Source organism: Pelophylax lessonae, assembly GCF_965119305.1.
Source record: "Pelophylax lessonae genome assembly, chromosome: 1".
NCBI classification, from domain to species: Eukaryota; Metazoa; Chordata; class Amphibia; order Anura; family Ranidae; genus Pelophylax; species Pelophylax lessonae.
This window is the reverse complement of record NC_138768.1, coordinates 572,805,932-572,825,730: the sequence shown is the minus strand read 5'-3', so window position 1 is coordinate 572,825,730 and position 19,799 is coordinate 572,805,932. Positions and strand designations below refer to the sequence as shown.

General features: G+C 40.3%; 1 protein-coding gene across 2 annotated transcripts in view; it reads right to left on the bottom strand.

The window, feature by feature from the left end:
• The window catches only part of GC (GC vitamin D binding protein), a 233,924-nt gene that overhangs the window by 115,434 nt on the left and 98,691 nt on the right, over positions 1-19,799 (bottom strand). For both annotated transcript variants that reach the window (XM_082243262.1, XM_082243263.1), the window contains exons 5-6: positions 5,235-5,367; positions 2,569-2,663 (exon numbers count right to left, since the gene is read on the bottom strand). In XM_082243262.1, the coding sequence (XP_082099388.1) occupies positions 2,569-2,663; positions 5,235-5,367 (228 nt within the window). The remainder of the gene's footprint in view (positions 1-2,568; positions 2,664-5,234; positions 5,368-19,799) is intronic.

Here is a 19,799-nt window from a genome sequence, read left to right as displayed (position 1 = left end):
ACTATTATTATTATTATTATTATTATAATAACAAAAAATATATTATTACTGAAGCAAGAGACAGCTTTAATTATTCCCATAGACATCATCACAGAATTCTTGCTGGGACAGTTTCTGGGAGCTTATTTCTCCATGCCATAGGTGTGCCTCCAGAAATACATCTCCCAGGAGCCCTTTCCCTACAAAAAGATTCCGGGGAGGCTCTTGGAATGTAAGGCAGTAAAGCCTGCCATAGACAGATTGAAATTTGGCTAGTTTAGCAGGAACTGGCTGAATTTCGATCCAGGTACTGGCAGGCTGGTTGTACTGAAGTCAATCTATCCATTGACTTGAATACAACCAGCTTGTTGTTTTTCTTTTTCATTCAATCACTGCCAGTGGCTTTAGCTGCTTGCAGTGATTATTGTATTGTAATGGCAGGGAAACCTCCCACTGTCAGAATACAGTGGATTCCCCCATCAAGTCAACACTGACTTTGTTGATGGGGAAGCCCAACACTGATATATTGGGAAAGAAATCAGTGTATGCATGTGAAGTGAGACTGAGAGGGGTGGGGGAGAGGCCATGTTCTGGAGTCCAGGAAACTGGGCTGACAGCACTACTTAGAAATTCAAAGGTGCCGTGTTTCAACCATAAAATAAAAAATAAAAAGGAGCACCCTGGATTTCAGACAGCTCAACAGTTTTTTTCTGTACTTGCATGAATTTAAAGAGAAAAAGCATAGGGAAATTGGTATTTTAGAGATGTAAGTGTAAATGTGTTTTTTTTTTTTTTTCCCCGGACATGCACTTGAAGACGTTGCTCGTGGTTTTGGTTGGGCTATGCAGTGTGATACAGAAGCTGGAAAAAGATTCTGGTACCTCTGTACTGCCTGACATCTACACTTTGTTAACCATAAAATAAATCAGATGGCTTCAGTAACCCCTTCCAAACTAAAGTCAGAAAAGTATTTGTTTTAAATTGTGGGATTCGGTAATGAGTCTAAAAAGTAACTACTTAAAGTGTTTGTTACCCCAACACTTCATATTCCTGATATGTGCCTGCTGTGCCATGTACTTGTATGAGAAAGTCCCCTGTTCTCTTTATATTGCTTCCTTTGTGTGAAATCCCTGGTGTTCCTGCCAGTCCTTCTGCTTTCCTATTAAAAAACGGACTTCACTAAGCAGGAGACCACACTGTGGTCAGTTCTCTAGCTATGCTTGTAACTCAGTGTGCTCTCCACCGATGATCAGACTTGTCCTGACATGTCCCCGCTGCATAGCCATTCGCTGGCAAGTTCAGTACACTGCTGTTTTCTCCTCCCCCCCATCTCCTATGCAATAAGAACAGAGGGAATGTGATCATTTATAAAAAAGGGAAAAAAATGTATTTATAATGTTTTTTTTATATCTATACACAAATGTTTTTCCTTTCATTTCTATTGTAAACTACAGTAAATGGGTTGTTTTACAAGGTGATTATTTACAATCACTTTAACCATGACTTTTGCTAGTAAAAATGCTATCAGGAGTTTTTTTTTTTTTACTAAGCTCTAAGTGACAATTTAAGCTGTCAGTAAAGGCACAATTCTCACAATTGTACAGCCAGGTGTACCAGCTGCAGCAAGCACACATGGACATTTTCTCTAAGATTGCATGATTAAAGTATAATTCACAAAGTGTTAGCAATCTGCTAAGGGCACTTTAACACATTGCTATTTCTCTTTGAATTTTACTAGATAAGTATTTTACATTTTAAAGGTAAAAAATGGTACTTCATACAGTATATCTGCAGATTACAAAATAGTGTGTAAAACTATTCTTGGAAAAGAGACTGTAAACCTATTTAAAATAGGCAGCAATTATATATACCAAAATGGAAAAAACAATTCATAATAAATAACAGTATAGGAATCTTAATGAATTGACATGACAGATTATACAGTGAATCAGAGTGAACTATTGCCACAAATCACCTGCTAAATGTTAACAGTTAAATGGGTACTTTGGATTCATTACTAATTCACTTCTGTAAACCGCATCTTATTGGCAAGGGCCCCACTTATGCTTCCTTTCTACAGTGTAGGTCCCCTGCCCAGATGTGCTAATCAGATCATATAAGGTTTTTTTTCCCCTTTTTTCTATAACAGCATGACGCATCCTCGCACTTGTATGCTGGAATATAGATTCCACAGCAAACCACTCTTGTTTAGAAAATTCCACATGTCCAAGACAGCAAGGGGCATGCAGTGCATGTTCTCAAATCAACATTTTGTGAGATAATGTGGTGGGATGGACGCTTTTCCTTTGGTTGGAAGGTTTCTTCAAGAGAAAGGTGGAAAACTTGAGAGAAATGTGAGATAACATGGTTTCAAAGCCAACCTTACACTTTGGATGATGACAAACTAGTCTTGCCTCACTTGAGAAACTTCAGTTTGCCATTAAAAAAAGAGGGGCAAACATACATGCGTCAATAAAAAAAAAAAATAATAATAATGTTTGGCTATATGTCATGCTAGTATGCATTATACCAATCTTCTAAAGCCATCAAATCTTACTGGACTTAGCTAAATGCTTCATATGCTTGTACCTGAATTTTAGTTTTTCTTCTCCATAACTTGCAAAGCGAGAGCACAGCCTGTTGGACATCACAGTAAGTAAATGCAATGGGTGCATCTGAAGTCTCTGGGCATAAAAATATAATCAACAATTAAACATAGTTCATTAAATATTTTTTTCAGTGGTATTTAATCACCACTCGGTTTTTTTTTTATACATTTTGAAAAAAAAAATCAGTTTTCTTTGTTTCTGTTATAAAATTTTGCAAATAAATCATCTTTCTACATAAATTTAGACCAAACTGTATTCTGCTATATTTCTCTGGTGAAAAAAACCTAAATCAGTGTTTATTATTTAGTCTGTAGAAAAATTGAAGAGTTCGAAACTATGGTATATATTTCTGAAAATGTATCAATCCTGATATACTGATGGCTTATCTAATTTCTTGATACCTTAAAATACCAGGACAGTACAAATACCTCCCAATTGACCCGTTTTTGGAAAGTAGACAGCCCAAGGTATTTAGTAAGAGGTGGAGTCTGCCAGCAACTTGAAGTCACAAGCCGAAAGAAGCCCGCCGCTGTATAGCGGTTTTAAATCGTATCTTTTTTGCTGTCTGTGCATTTCTCGTTTCATGTAGTGAATGCATTAATTTTTTATTAAAAACATTCAGTTTTGAAATACTGCACCATTGGTCCTCTTCTATTTTTCCTTTTTGGCATTACGTATCCCATGGAAATCCACAAGGCATAACATTCACTGTCTCTTGGAGAATTGAGACCAACTAAGTGTTCCCCAGTAGGATCTGCTTTTGGGATTATATGGCCATCTTGATCACTGTGAGAGCAGTGATCAATTGGATCTGATAAGAGGCTTATCGCTGCATGTGATGGAGGTGTAGGCTGCCTTTATTGCTCACTATTGATTTTGTCTTCGTACACCAGGGAGCTAACTGATGTGGACTGATCACATACTGTGGACTTTTACATTTCTTTTTAATATCAGTGCTGCATTTATATTGTTGTATTATTGTTATCATTTATTTAATTAATGCTGGCTGCTTTATCATAGTTGGAAGCGTGGTTTTCTTTTCCTATATTTAGTAAGGGACATGGTAAGTTTTTTGAAGTTATAATTTTTTGTCACTTATTTTGGAAAATGAAGAATTTATTTTTTTTTTTTTAATGACATACTGTCACTAGATCAGTACAGTGTCATCATATAACTGGTGGGGTATTATATATATATATATATATATATATATGCACACACACTATATATATATATACATATATATATATATTTTTATTTATTTATTTATTTTTTCAATACAGCGTTACAGTAGTAACATTGTACTACTCTGGGAAAGTGATCAGAATTTCTTTTTTTACATATTATGAATGTTTATACCAGTGAATTTCATATGATGTCTACCCGGAAAGACAAAAGTCCCACCCAGCTTTAATTTGACAATAGGCTGGGCGGGAAGCAGTTAGTTTAACCTGTTAAGAAATATTGAGGTGGTCATTGCTAATTTGCTTTTGAAGGTGCATGCTCTAATGGCTGGAATACACGATAAGAAAATCAGCCGAAAATTTCCGTTCAGCGAGTGATCTACTCGTTAATGTCCAGCTATCAATGAGCGATATCGATATTGTGAACGAAAAATACCGTTTGAAAAACCCGAAAAATTCTGTCATCTCATTTGCGAAAGAACGATATTCTATACGTTGGTGTTGAGGTCGTTCAGTTTAACCTCATCACGCATCCCCGAAAATATTTTCCCGGAAATGTTTGTTGACCCGGAAGCATTGTACAACGTCAAGAAGTTTCGTAAACACGAATGAAAAAAGCTAAAGGAGTCCTCTCAGCCAAAATATATCATGGAATGTCAAATAGACATTTGCCATGTATGTTTTTAACAAATGGCTGTCACGTATTCTTCCTTCAGTACTTGGTGAGTAAACAAACTGAAACAAGCACATTTAAGCACAATAAAGATACCATATAGGAGCTAGCCTATTCTGGGTCATTGAAACAGGAATAACAGTGCTGAAGCTAGCAACTTTAAAAGCAAGTAATAGGGATATACCAGATATCTTCTCCCTCCCAGTGGTACATTAGCATGGTTGTGAATTTACATTACTGCATGTACCCCTGTTCTCATTTTCCTGGGAGGGTACATTTATTTGGCAGCCCCCTTAATAGAAAAGTGGCTTCAAGATTTTACAATACATCTCCGCCATAGTTTCCTTACATCTGTCTTAGGGCATTCTAAGGTGGGGAAGATGCCCATGCCCCTAACATTGGGCCATGAGTGTTCTGCAAAAAGGCATAGACTTTTTCACTCCCACCCCCACTGTAAGGTACCCCCCAGTTTAGAAAGGTACCGGACCCGTTTGGCTTTGTTTGGTATTGGAAGTGAGTGTCACATGCTTGCTGCCCTTCCATTCCTGCCACCTATGCTGTAAACTGAATAAGCATCCAGTTTAAATATTCAGGGAAACTCTATGCCACATTTCTGTTTTTTTTTTTTTTTTTTTTTTTAAAGCTGTACATTCACTATAATTTTTTAACATTATTGGACACAGAATTCAACTTCATACATTTGTTACACTATTTATATATAAAACTAAAGGGTTCCAGGGAGTTTCAACCAAACTTTTATTAGGAATATAGAAAACAAACAAGACAAACCTGTTTGAGAAAACACGGTGCTGATTTTTTGGCTGTGCAGCATTCTTGTATCATTTTTAAGTAGTTTTCCGTGGCATTTTTGACTATTAGAAATGGAGCTTGGGCAAAATTACTGGAGTATTCATAGAGAAATCTGTAAAGCAGGCAGACAATGCAATATTTGAAACAGGCAACAGAAACGGAATCAGAAATGTTACCGCTATAGAGAAACAATCATTCAGTTATCTTTACAATCCTTTGCTCACGCAATGTCTCCTAATATGCCTATCATACGGTTACAAAAAAGAGATTGGTGTCTGTGCCAGTATCACATAAAGCATACCTTACTTATCTGTTCTTATAAAGTTCTTTTACACAAAGTGGTTCTCAATTCCGGGAAACCATAAAATTATCCTGTACAGTGGGGCTGCACCAACACTGCAAGGGTTAACAGCTAATTTTGTCTAGGGGAGAGGAGAAATGCCTTAACTTACCCAATCTTCCAGTCTTGCAGCAGATAACGCTCCCCCACGCTACAGCATTAGACTGTCCCTCTGCATCCTCATGTCCAATGTAAGGCTATTGACCCTTCACTGGTCTTGAGTATGTCAGGACCTTAGACTGGTGGAGTGTACAGGAGAAGGCATTGTAGGAACTGGTTTAGCTGTGGGGAGGAGTTGGGATCAGGAAAGTATATCTGCTTTTCTATGTCTCCTAAAATTAAATGAGCAATTAACCCTTGCAGTGAAAGCATAGCCCCGTGGCAAGGAAAAAATTTATAGTTTCCCAGAGTTGGACTTTAAACAAAATAACCGCAGAGGGAAGGGGGTGGAGAGAATTTCAAGGGAAGTTAGAATTGCCTTTATAGTTTAAAGTGATTGTAAAGTCTCATTTTAAAAACAAAAAACAAAAACAAACATGTTATACTTACCTCCTCTGTGCAGTGAATTTGCACAGGGCAGCCCCAGCCCTCCTCTTCTCGGGTCCCTCTTCACTGCTCCTGGCCCCTTCCTCCTGTCCTGTGCCCCCCACAGCAAGCAGCTTGCTATGGGGGCACCCAAGCAGAGCTGCAGCTCCGTGTGTCCATTCAGACACAGAGCTGCTGTTCGGCCCCATCCTCTCTGTCTTCTGATTGGCTAACTGACTTTGATTGACAGCTTCAGGAGCCAATGGTGCTGCTGCTGTGTTTCAGCCAATCAGGAGGGAGAGTCCCGGATCGGATCAGCTGAGGAACTCATGGACATTGCTGGACAGAGATGATGATCAGGTAAGTACTGTATAAGGGGGTGCTGGGGAGGCTGCTACACACAGAAGTATTTTTATCCTAATGCATTGAATACATCAGGATAAAAAAAACTTTCTGATTTTACAACTCCTTTAACTATATAGCTGCCTACCTATAAAGGTAAAACCTAACCTGGCATTCAAAGCAGGCAAATTTACTGCCTCCAATTGAGAATCCTATCTACTGTAATAATTACATGACACAAGGGGACACGAGGCTGTACCAAAGGTCATTGTCATTCAGATGTGCCTAGAGCAGCATAACTGGGGCTATCTGTCCTATGATTGTAATATAATTATTTCAGTGTTTCTACTGTGCTTAACTCAAGGTAGACCTGTACCGTCTTTCTAACAGTAATCAGCTTCAAATACAATCAATGGTCAAATCTTTTAAACAGCATGATGCAAATAGACTAGTAACAGGCTTATCAGGTCAAAAGTAATACTTGCAATAGTGGTAAAACTGGCAATTTGCTAAAAAAGGAAAATGTGAATTATGATGCATTCATACCTGCAAATGCACCCTACATCAATTACATGTGGGAACCCCAGTGGAGGCTCCCAGCGATTGGCTGCGGTAGGCAGCCCCATTGAAAACAATGAGAGGCTGTCGACTCCTGCAGTTAATCACTCATGCAGCAATCATAAGAGAGTGATTGGTCCTGGATGCAGACTGAGAGTGGCCACAATTAGCTGCGGGAGCCAGCAACCTCAATTACTTTGAATGGGGCAGCCTCCCGCAGCTAATTGTCAGGATCCACTGCTGGGGTTCTCACATGTAATCATTGTTGGGTGTATTCACACATGTAAATGCACTCTTAAAAATGAACTCGAGCCTTACCTTCAGTCTTGCACAATTGTGCAGACTGTTTTCCTGTAATGACATTTTTACTCTTGATTTTACTGCACAATGTGAGCTTCTCACAGTGTGCATTGGTAGCTTCAGCAGGTCAGATAGAGCCAGCATCATTTCTTGGCTGTATGATGTCCAACATCAGCTAGTCTGTTCCTGCCCAAATGTACTGTCCTTGCCCCCCCCCCCTCCTTTCATTCATTGGATTTCAGTTAATATATTCATGCAAATGCAGCCTGCCTAGGAATGCCCACTTCTCCAGATTGACACCCACCCTTCAAGGTATTTTGATACTTGCAAATATCCTCCCAAGAGTCAGCCAACTGCATGTATCAGGACTGATGGCTCTTCAGAGAAGTAATGGAATAAGGTGCTGTGATGTTTTCAGGAAGATATGTACAGAACCCTGCTGCCCCCATTCAACCAGAGAGGATCTACCTGGATTGCATAATGAAGCAACACAGGAAAGACAGGGTGAGATTAGAGAGCTGAATGCATGGCTAAAGACCTGGCGTAAGAAGGAGGGATTTGGGTTTTTAGAGCACTGGGCTCACTTTTCACTGGAGTGCAACTCATATGCTAAAGATGGTTTGCTCGTAAATGGAATGGGGTCTTTTGTGCTAGGGGAGAGGTTTATGGGAAGGCTGGAGGAGTTTTTAAACTAGGATTGAGGGGGGAGGATGAATTTGATTATAATGGGGCAGACAGGTCAGACAGGGGTCAGCCCCTATTGGTGGGTGGAATGGGGAAAGATGGGGGGGGGAGTTATGGCAGTGGATAAGTGTAATGTTCTGGTAACTTTGGGTACCCTAATTACTCTTTCATAAGTGTATGCGCCCCACCATTCTCTTTTGGTAAGGTGCGCATACACCTTTAAGACTGATGCTGTCATCACTGAGCGCCGGACTGGATGGCTATTTAGATCGCCGGCTCTCACTCACATGTGTTCGTTCAAACTGCTTTGTGCCTTGATGCTAACCTGTCTTGAAGCTCTCATGCTTGCAAGCATACCTCGCTGTCGGAACCACGCTGCGCTGATCCCTGTATCCCGCTACCGGATCATCCGCTCTTGCCGAACCTCTCCTCTGCTACATTGCTATTAGTGATAAGTACCCCACAGGGGAAACCTCTATAACCTTTATACTAAAGCTTACACTATGTAGCTCTGCATACTAAGGACTATTACTACATCTGCATTATCTAAGATTGCTAGCTCTTGAGCCTACTACCACCTGTTCTTGCACTGGGTTGATCTCTCTTGTATGTCCACCTGCTACTCTGTCATCTGCTACCATACATGATTGCTAAACCTATCTGCACCCCATCTGCTACTATCTTACTTTCAAGAACATTTCCTTTCAAGTGTCTGTCATCTACCATCTCTACCCAACCTGTCTCTTCAGCCTATCATCACTGTGTTACTATATACATAAGTCACTCTAGGAAACATCTTATTGAGTGTGTGTATTTACTTGCTGAATTGAGATCATCCACACATGATGAGTCATTGAGAGTTGGGATTGGTGTCTCAGCGTTTCTCTACATGACTACTGAAGTGGAATATTTCTGCAGCTGAAAATCCACATCATACGTAAAACGCAGGAGCGTTACAGATTGAACGAACCACAAATGGATTCAGCAGAAATAACCACTCAGATGACACAATTAAAACAGCAAGTAACTGCGTTAATACACGCACTTGCTGAATTAAAAGAAGACAATCAGGCTCTGTCGCATCAGGTAATTAGACTGACACAACTTACCACTGCTCAGTCCCCTGAACCCAAAATAAATCCTCCTTTGATATTTACAGGCGATCGCAAAAAATTTCGCGAATTTAAAAACGCATGCGAGTTACTTTTCTTGCTAAAACCCCGTACCTACCTTACTGATCACATTAAGGTTTGTACTATTATTTCTTACCTAACAGGCGATCCTCGGGCCTGGGCAGACTCTCTTTTTGAGAAAAGCGACCAGCTTCTCAACTCCTATGCCTTGTTCCTAGCAGAACTCACTAGCCTATATGATGATCCCAATAGGCAGAGTACTGCCGATCTTCAATTAAGATCCTTGAAACAAGGTGGGAGACCTGTAGAAGACTTTGTCGCAGAATTCAAGAGATGGACCCTTGATTCAGAATGGAATGATGCATCTCTGAAATCCCAATTTAGGCTTGGCCTATCAGAGGCCGTTAAAGACGAGCTCGCCCGAGCGGATCTGCCAAAAACCCTGGATGCATTGATACAACTCAGTATCACCATAGATAGAAGACTACAAGAAAGAAAGGCTGAGAAAATGGGAATGCCATTATCCAGTTCTTCTCGGATCTCGGCCGTTGACCCCATTCCTATGGAGGTAGGAACCATACGCCCACCTCTATCAACTATGGAAAGAGCCAGAAGACGATCTGGTAATCTCTGCTTGTACTGTGCATCCCCGGATCACAAGATAAACGTCTGTCCCCTAGTCTACAAAAAGAAGGGTGAGTGTTCACATGTCCTCCTAGGGGGATTGACAACTTCAATCACTAACCCTTACCTTTCTGTTTGCTTAACATTACAGTGGGACCAGAACAGGATTACTACTAAGGCCATGATTGACACAGGATCTTGTGGAAATTATATTGACATACGTTTTGCTGCCTTAAATAAAGTTCCTATTATTTCTAAACTTAAACCTGTCTCAGTAAGTCTTATTAACGGTGTTCCTTTATCCTCTGGTCCGATCACTGATCAGACACAGGCACTCCTAGTCACTACTAACGGGTCTCATATGGAGACCACTACCTTCGATCTAATACCTTCACCCCACTTTCCCATTGTTTTGGGACTTCCCTGGTTGCACACACATCAACCAACCATAGATTGGAAGGAACTGACCCTGACTTTCCTCTCTTGCTATTGCGAGGGTACGTGTAACCTCCCGTCTTTCGGGAAGATCCTGTCTGTGGTGACAGATGAGATTGCACCACTATGTTATCAGGATCTCTCTGAGGTTTTTCTTGAGAAAAATGCTCAAGCACTACCTCCCCATCGAGACTATGATTGTAGCATTGATCTACTCCCAAATAGCAAATTGCCGTTCGGTCATGTTTATCCTCTTTCACAGGATGAACTTTCCCATCTCAAAGACTATTTGGATGAGAATTTGGAAAAAGGTTTATTAGACCTTCCACTTCTTCCACAGCAGCAGGACTCTTTTTTGTCCGCAATAAGGACTCAAGTCTCAGGCCTATCATCGACTATAGGCAATTGAATGCTATTACAATAAAAGATCGCTATCCTCTACCGCTTATCCCTGAGCTCATTGAGCAGGTGCGTGGAGCTACCTATTTTTCAAAATTGGACCTGAAAGGAGCATACAATCTCATTCGAATCCGTGATGGACACGAGTGGAAGACTGCATTCAGAACCAGATACGGATTGTTCGAATATCTTGTAATGCCATTCGGGCTATGCAACGCCCCTGCAGTTTTTCAACGATTTATAAACGATATTTTCAGAGACTTACTAGATGTCTGTGTTGTGGTATATCTGGACGATATACTTATATATTCACGATCCCTGTCTGAACACATAAGACATGTAAGACTAGTATTATCGAGATTGCTTGCACACAACCTTTATGTGAAACTGAAAAAATGCTTGTTTCATAAAGAAGAGGTACTGTTTCTAGGCTACATCATATCCAAAACAGGAATCGAGATGGACACGAGTAAGATTTCCTGCATTCAGGATTGGCCTACACCAACCACACGCAAGGCGCTACAGCGATTCCTTGGATTTTCGAATTTCTACAGGAAGTTCATTAGAAACTTCTCTGCCATTGTGAGACCCCTCACACAGCTCACTAGCATTAAAAAACCATTCAAATGGTCAGATGAAGCAAATAAAGCTTTTCACCTGTTAAAGACAAGGTTTACTTCTGCTCCCATACTACGCCATCCAGACCCATCCCTCCAATACATTCTGGAAGTAGATGCGTCAAACATGGCAGTAGGAGCAATACTCTCCCAACGACCAACTCACACTTCACCACTTCATCCAGTCGCCTTTTTTTCTAAATCCCTAAGCAGTCCAGAGATAAATTACCCCGTGGGTGAAAAGGAACTGCTTGCTATAAAATTGGCTCTGGAGAATTGGCGACATCTACTCGAAGGCACCCAATTACCAATACTTATATACACGGACCATAAAAATCTCCAATATCTTCAGACTAACAAAACTCTCTCGCACCGACAGGTACGATGGTCACTATTCTTTCTAAGGTTTAACTTCCTAGTGACCTACACACCTGCAGATAAGAACAAAAAGGCGGATGCACTATCACGACTAACTGAAGAAAACTACTTCGAAATCCCTTCCGTTCCTATAATACCTCACAAACGCATTATTGGAGTTGTCCGTTCCTTGAAGGAAGAGGTTTTGCATGGTATAAGTTTGGATACACCCCCACCACAACTAAATACTGATGCAGAAGGCTTCCTCTACTACAACGACAAACTTTACATACCACCTACCATACGCACCAAGATCTTGGAATTATCGCATGATGTGCCTATGGCAGGACATATGGGTATGACAAAGACTCTTAATCTGATTACCAGGCAATTCTGGTGGCCTGACATCTATACAAAAATTTGTCTCTTCATGCAATGTCTGTGCCAGGTCCAAAATTGACACTACGAGACCATCCGGTCTACTATGCAGTCTACCAATACCCCAAACTCCATGGGAAGTTGTGTCCTTGGACTTTATAGTGGAATTGCCTCCTTCCAAAGGATTTAATACCATCTTAGTGTCAGTGGACCATCTGACAAAAATGGCACATTTCATTGCTATTCGCAGACTACCTTCGTCCAAACAAACGGCAGAACTCCTGATGAAATATGTCTTTAAGTTACATGGTATCCCAAAAACTCATCTGTCTGACCGTGGATCACAATTTATTTCCAAATTCTGGCAAGAACTATGTCACATACTACGGATCGAGCGGAAGCTCACTTCTCCTTACCATCCGCAGACCAACGGACAGACTGAAAGAGTCAACCAATGCATCGAGCAATATTTACGTTGTTACACTTCTTACCAACAGGATGATTGGGTGGATCTTCTCCCTCTGGCAGAATTTGCCTACAACAACGCAACTCACAGTACGACCAAGCAGAGTTCGTTCTACTTGAACTATGGGTTTCATCCCTCTATTCTTCCACCACGCATCCTTCCTTCAAATAACCCAGTAGCCTCAGACTATCTTACCCAAATAAAGGACTCTCTGGGTTTGCTTAATACTACCATTGCACACGCTCATAGTCAACAAAAGAAGTACTATGATCATCGCAGAAGACCTTCTCCTCAGTACGCTATCGGGGACCTCGTTTGGCTCTCAACAAAAAATTTAAGACTGAAAATTCCTAGCAAAAAGCTTGGACCTCTGTTCTTGGGACCTTTCCCAATCAAGAAACTTATTGGAAAAGCTGCAGTACAGCTTACATTGCCAATAGACCTCAAAATACATCCCATTTTCCATGTGTCGCTACTGAAGCCCCATGTTCCTGACCAAGGAATAAGGCCTACTATCCCACCTCCTCCTCCTGTACAAGTTGAAGGTGGAGAAGAATACGAGATAAAAGAGATTCTGGATTCTCGTATCCACAGAGGAAGACTTCAGTACTTGGTTCGATGGAAGAACTATGGGCCCCAAGACGACACCTGGCTAAACACCTCTGACATACATGCCTTTAGATTAATCCGCAATTTTCATGCGAAGTACCCAGACAAACCAGCTCCAGAGGCCTTCAGGAGCCGGCCTTAAGGGGGGGGGTACTGTAATGTTCTGGTACCTTTGGGTACCCTAATTACTCTTTCATAAGTGTATGCGCCCCACCATTCTCTTTTGGTAAGGTGCGCATACACCTTTAAGACTGATGCTGTCATCACTGAGCGCCGGACTGGATGGCTATTTAGATCGCCGGCTCTCACTCACATGTGTTCGTTCAAACTGCTTTGTGCCTTAATGCTAACCTGTCTTGAAGCTCTCATGCTTGCAAGCATACCTCGCTGTCGGAACCACGCTGCGCTGATCCCTGTATCCCGCTACCGGATCATCCGCTCTTGCCGAACCTCTCCTCTGCTACATTGCTAATAGTGATAAGTACCCCACAGGGGAAACCTCTATAACCTTTATACTAAAGCTTACACTATGTAGCTCTGCATACTAAGGACTATTACTACATCTGCATTATCTAAGATTGCTAGCTCTTGAGCCTACTACCACCTGTTCTTGCACTGGGTTGATCTCTCTTGCATGTCCACCTGCTACTCTGTCATCTGCTACCATACATGATTGCTAAACCTATCTGCATCCCATCTGCTACTATCTTACTTTCAAGAACATTTCCTTTCAAGTGTCTGTCATCTACCATCTCTACCCAACCTGTCTCTTCAGCCTATCATCACTGTGTTACTATATACATAAGTCACTCTAGGAAACATCTTATTGAGTGTGTGTATTTACTTGCTGAATTGAGATCATCCACACATGCTGAGTCATTGAGAGTTGGGATTGGTGTCTCAGCGTTTCTCTACATGACTACTGAAGTGGAATATTTCTGCAGCTGAAAATCCACATCATACGTAAAACGCAGGAGCGTTACAATAAGAAGGTTCCCATGTTACAAACAACCATTGGAAATGGTACTGTTTGTACCAAGATAAAACATATGCAAAATAGGTGTGCAAAATGTGACAATGAATTCAAGTGTTTGTTCACCAATGCCGAAGTCTGCCAAGCAAAATAGGTGAGTTGGAAGCTCTGGTGCAGGAGAACTATGATTTAATCGGTATTAATGAATCTTGGCTTCATTCTTCACATGACTGGGCTATTAATATTCCTGGCTATGCTCTCTTTCGGAATGACAAAGAAAAACAGAGAGGTGGTGGTGTCTGTCTCTATGTGCGAAGTGATCTCAAAGTAAGTGTGAAAGAGGACCTAGTTGATGGAGAGTGTTAATGAGAGTCTGAAGCAGTATGGGGGAAATGTACATGGGTGTGCGTAACACAAAGATTATCATTGGAGTTTGTTCTAGACCTCCCAGTATTAATGAGGAGGTGGAGACTCAGCTCCTGGCATAGATAAAAATGGCTGCAAAGGCCAGTGATAATAATGGGGGGTTTTAACTACCCCGACATTGACTGGAGTAATGGCACTGCTGGAATAGTTAAAGGGCAAATATTTTTAAACCTATTACAAGACAATTTTATGGTGCAGTTTATTGAGGCCCCCACTAGAAACGATGCTCTGTTGGACCTGGTAATCTCAAGCCATGCAGAGCTTATTAACAATGTTCATATAAAAGAACATCTGGGTAGCAGTGACCATATTATGATTTCATTTAATGTTAGCTGTAAGCAAAAAAAGCATACAGTCAATATAAAAACACTTAACTTTAAGAGAGCAAATTTTCCAAGGATGAGGGCTACTCTCCAGGATTTTGACTGGGAGGGAATATTGGCATCGATGAGCACAGAACAGAAATGGGAATTCTTCAAAAAGACTTTATGCAAACTCACTGCAACATATATTCCCATGGGTAAGTTTAAAAGGCTAAAAATAAAACCTATGTGGCTCACGGCCAAAGTTAAAAGAAAAGAGCTTTTAAAAAATATAAAAATGAAGGAACACTATCATTGTTTAATTGTTACAAAGAATATAACAGAATAGAAAAAAAAGGAAATCAAGGATGCAAAAATTTAAAATGAACGACAGATTGCAAAAGATAGTAGGACAAACCCCAAAACATTCTTCAAATATATTAATAGTAAAAAAGGTTAGGTCTGAGCATGTAGGCCCTTTACAAAATAATCAGGAGTGGGTGACTGGGGACAAAGAGAAGGCACATTTTTTAAATACTTTCTTCAGCTCTGTGTATAGGAGCATGGGGGAGTTCATGACCATAATAAGGATGGTATTGACACAGCCCCAAATGATCCACAATGACTCAAAAGTGATATGGTCCAGAAATATTTAGACAGGATAAGGGTGGATAAAGTGCCTGGACCAGATGGCATCCACCCACGCATCCTAAAATAATTGAGCGCTGTAACTTCAAAGCCTTTGTTTCTAATTTTTCGGGACTCATTGAGGACTGGAAATGTACCGCTGGATTGGAGTAGAGCCAATGTGGTGCTTATATTTAAAATTTAAAGTCTTTGCCAAGTAACTATAGACCTGTTCGTTTAATGTCTATAGTCGGGAAGATACTGGAGAGTTTAATAAAAGACCACATGAGTTCTTGCTGGAAAAAAATACTTTAAGCAACAGGCAGCATGGATTCATGAAAGACAGAAGTTGTCAAACAAATCTGATTTCTTTTTATGAGGAGGTAAGTAAAACCTTGGACGGGGGATGGCTGTGGACGTACTATACTTGGATTTTGCAAAAGCGTTTAACACAGTTCCCCATACATGGCTAATGTGTAAGGTAAAGTCTACAGGTTTGGAAAGATCCATTTTCAAATGTATAGGAAATTGGCTAAAAGATAGAATTGAGAGAGTAGTGGTTAATTATTCTTACTCTGAATGGTCTAAGGTTATCAGTGGTGTACCCCAAGGTTCAGTGTTGGGACCCTTACGTTTTAATATCTTTATAAATGATATAGGGTCTGGGATTAAACGTACCATTTCAGTCTTTGCAGATGACACCAAGCTTTGCAGTGGAATAACTTCCTTACAGGATGTCTCCAACTTACAAGCTGACCTCAATGCACTGTTTCATTGGTCCATTGTGTGGCAAATGAGGTTTAATGTTGATAAATGTAAAGTTATGCACTTGGGGGTGAAGAATAAGCATGCATCATACATACTAGGGGGAGTAGAACTGGGGGAATCCATAGCAGAGAAGTATCTGGGTGTTCTGGTAGATCCTAAGCTTAATAATAGCATGCAATGCTAAGCTGTGGTTTCTAAAGCAAGCAAAGTCCTTTCTTGCATTAACAGAGGCATGGACTCTAGAGAGAGAGATATCATTTTTGCCCCTGTACAAATCATTAGTAAGACCTCATCTGGAATATGCAGTTCAGTTTTGGGAACCAGTTCTTAAGAAGGATATCGGGGAACTGGAGAAAGTGCAGAGAAGGGCAACCAAACTGATAAGAGGCATGGAGGAGCTCAGCTATGAGGAAAGATTAGAGGAACTTAATTTATTCTCTCTTGAGGATATAATCAACATGTATAAATACATAAGGGGTCCATATAGTGAACTTGGTGTTGAGTTGTTCATTTTAAGGTCAACACAGAGGACAAGGGGGCACTCTTTACGTCAGAGGAAAATAGATTTAGTCTCCAAATACGGAAAGGTTTCTTCACCGTAAGAGCTGTGAAAATGTGGAATAAACTCACTCTAGAGGTGGTTCTGGCTAGCTAATTAGATTTCTTTAAAAAAGGAATAGATTTTTTCCTGGGTGTACATAATATAAATGGGTACTAATATTTATAGGTAAAGTTGATCCAGGGAATATCTGATTGCCTCTCGGGGGGGGGGGGGGATCAGGAAGGATTTTTTCCCCCTGCTATAGCAAATTGGATCATGCTTTGATGGGGTTTTTTCACCTTCCTCGAGATCAACTGCGGGTATAGGATTGTGTATATGGGAAAGTATGGTTGGGTTTTCTTTGTTTTTTTATTTTGTTTTTTATTGGTTGAGCCAGATGGACTTGTGTCTTTTTTCAACCTGACTAACTATGCAACTATATAACTATGTGTTCCTGGGATCACACTGTGTACCAATAGCTGTGTAGTAGTGCAGTGTAACTAGATGCCAGGGAGATGTGCCTCATGTTCCCTAGCTGTGAGGTCCTAAACTGTCCAATAATCACAGTTGCTTGAGGAGAAATTGTTTTTGGATTATCCCATGTCCCAAAGCCCTCTCCTGTTACAATTTTTATAAGCAATAATTTAAAAAGACAACCCTTAGACTGTTTATTGGACCTTGAGTAAATTGTTTGTTTCTTGGGCGGATGGTGGCCCCTGTACCATTTGGGGAAGAACCAGTAAAATCAGCAGCTCCTACAAAGGTAGCACTACAGGTATATAGTGAAAACAGAAAGGTTTTATTAAAATATTTTACTAGCATTTTTAAGAGATGGGGAGGAAAGAAACAGGCAAGGCAAAATATGGGAAAAATGAAACTTCAACTTTAAGCAAAAAAGCACTATTCTCATTTGTAGTATGGAGATTTTTTGAATGCTGCCTCAATGCTGTTCAAAAAGTTACTACAAGTTCTGTGTTAGGATTTTCACATGTGCTAATTGAGATAATTGAATAATAGCATTACTGTTCTGTTTTATAAGTAGAATGTACAATATGTCCAAATGCTCTGCATCACAGCTTAAAAGAAAAAGTGTAGAGCAATAACATATCTCTGATCCGAATCGAGACTCACAAAGGCCTGGGTCCCAGCTGTATAGGCAGGGGCAGTTTTACTTCGAATGATACCAAGAAATACAACAGAACAGAGTAGATTTACAAGAAATAAAAAAAAAAATAATATTTGTTATTGAGAAATATGCCTGACCATTTTGCTGCATAATTATTTCTATGTGGCTTATAACTCTGAAAGCATAAAAAAGTTTTCTTTATTTTTGCATGAGATATGCTCCAAGGTGTTTCATCTCCATTCATTTGGACAAGTCGAACATTTTAAGATGTTTTTGATCAAATCATTTTCTTGACAAGTAATGTTTTCAGTGTTGCAGCTAGTGTGGAAATATAATGCACCAAGTCCCTTGGTATATCTAAGAAGTGTGTTAAATTGAGTTGCAGGTAGACATTGAATTGTACCAATTTTGATTTTATCAAGCTTATTACCCTACATAATGAGTCTGTTATTTCTAAACTTCCTTTAACAGACCAAACTGTCCAGCAAAAATGGTAATTAGAATGTCACGACAAACCATTTAACACTGAAAATTGTGGTTACGGTGGTCAACTTTTATTAATTGGTATAAATCCTTTATCCTGTAAAGACCAAAAAAGTGTTTAAAAGTGTTAGCTAAGGTTCAACTTTAACCACTTCAAACCTAAACTGTTTTACCTCCTTTCAGTCCAGGCTATTTTCAGTTTTTAGCATTGTCACATTTTGAATGACAATTACTTAATCAATTATCACTGAGGTTTTTATATTTTGGTATATAAAAGAAAACAGACCAACCATTTTGAAAACACATTTTCTTAGTTTCTCTTATAAAACCTTGCAAATAAAAAAGCTTTCTTCACCAATTTATACAAACATGTATTCTGCTTCCTTTCTTTGGTGGAAAAAAAAAAACAAATATCGTATTTTCCAGCGTATAAGACGACCCCCCTACTTTTCAAGTTAAAACATAGGTTTTGGGTTATACTCACCATATAAGACTACCCCCCTTCCAAAGCAAAGCAAGACAACACCATATACCATATACACCGAGTATAAAAATCCCAAAGGTAATTAAGTAAGTGTAATCTATGAAAGCGCTGACTGTCTGTGTCCTATTCATCTGCAAGGTACCGTAAGTACCATAAATGTATTCTCTCATAAATCTCCAAGGTATTGTAAGTAAGTATTACCGGTAGATGTATAATCTCTCAAGGCGCTGGCTGAGTGGGAATCCTGTACCGGTACACCGTATATACCATAGCTTCGGCTACATACAGTATACCGCGCTGAGCCAACCACGGTGAGCGATGTATTCTACTATTGAATGCAAAGCCTGCTCGGATTGGCGGAGTCAGAGAGAGTAACATCATCTCGCCTCTCTGACTCCGCCAATACGAGCAGGCTGTGCATTCAATAACAGAGTACATCGCTCACCGTGATTGGCTCAGCACAGTATACTACATAGCCGAAGCTACGGTACAGTATACCGGTACAGGATTCCTGCACAGCCAGCGCCTTGAGAAGATTATACATATTATAAGAGAATATATATATATATATACATATTATAAGAGAATACATTTACGGTACTTACGGTAACTTGCTGATGAATAGGGCACAGACAGCCAGGACTTTCATAAACTACCCTTACTTAATTATCTTTGGGAATTTTTTACTCGGCGTAGAAGACAACCCCCCCCCCCCACCCCATTTTTGGGGGATTTTTTTGAGGTTCAAAAGTCTTCTTATACGACGGAAAATATGGTAGGTGTATTTGCGTTGAATGTTATAGAATCTGCAAACTATAGTACATACTGTACTTGGGGGGCAAGGGAATGTCTGGTATGTCAAGCTATGTGAGCAGATTGCCGCCCTGCTCCCTGCTCTCCCTCTCCTCTCTCCTTCCGACAGATGCAGAGGGGGGGCCAGATCGATGATCCCCTGCTGACATCAGTCAGGAGGGGAGGAGCTGCGGCTTGTGGAGGAGAGGAGCCTGGTGGAGGAGAGAGTCGTCGGGACACACCAGAGGCGGTGAC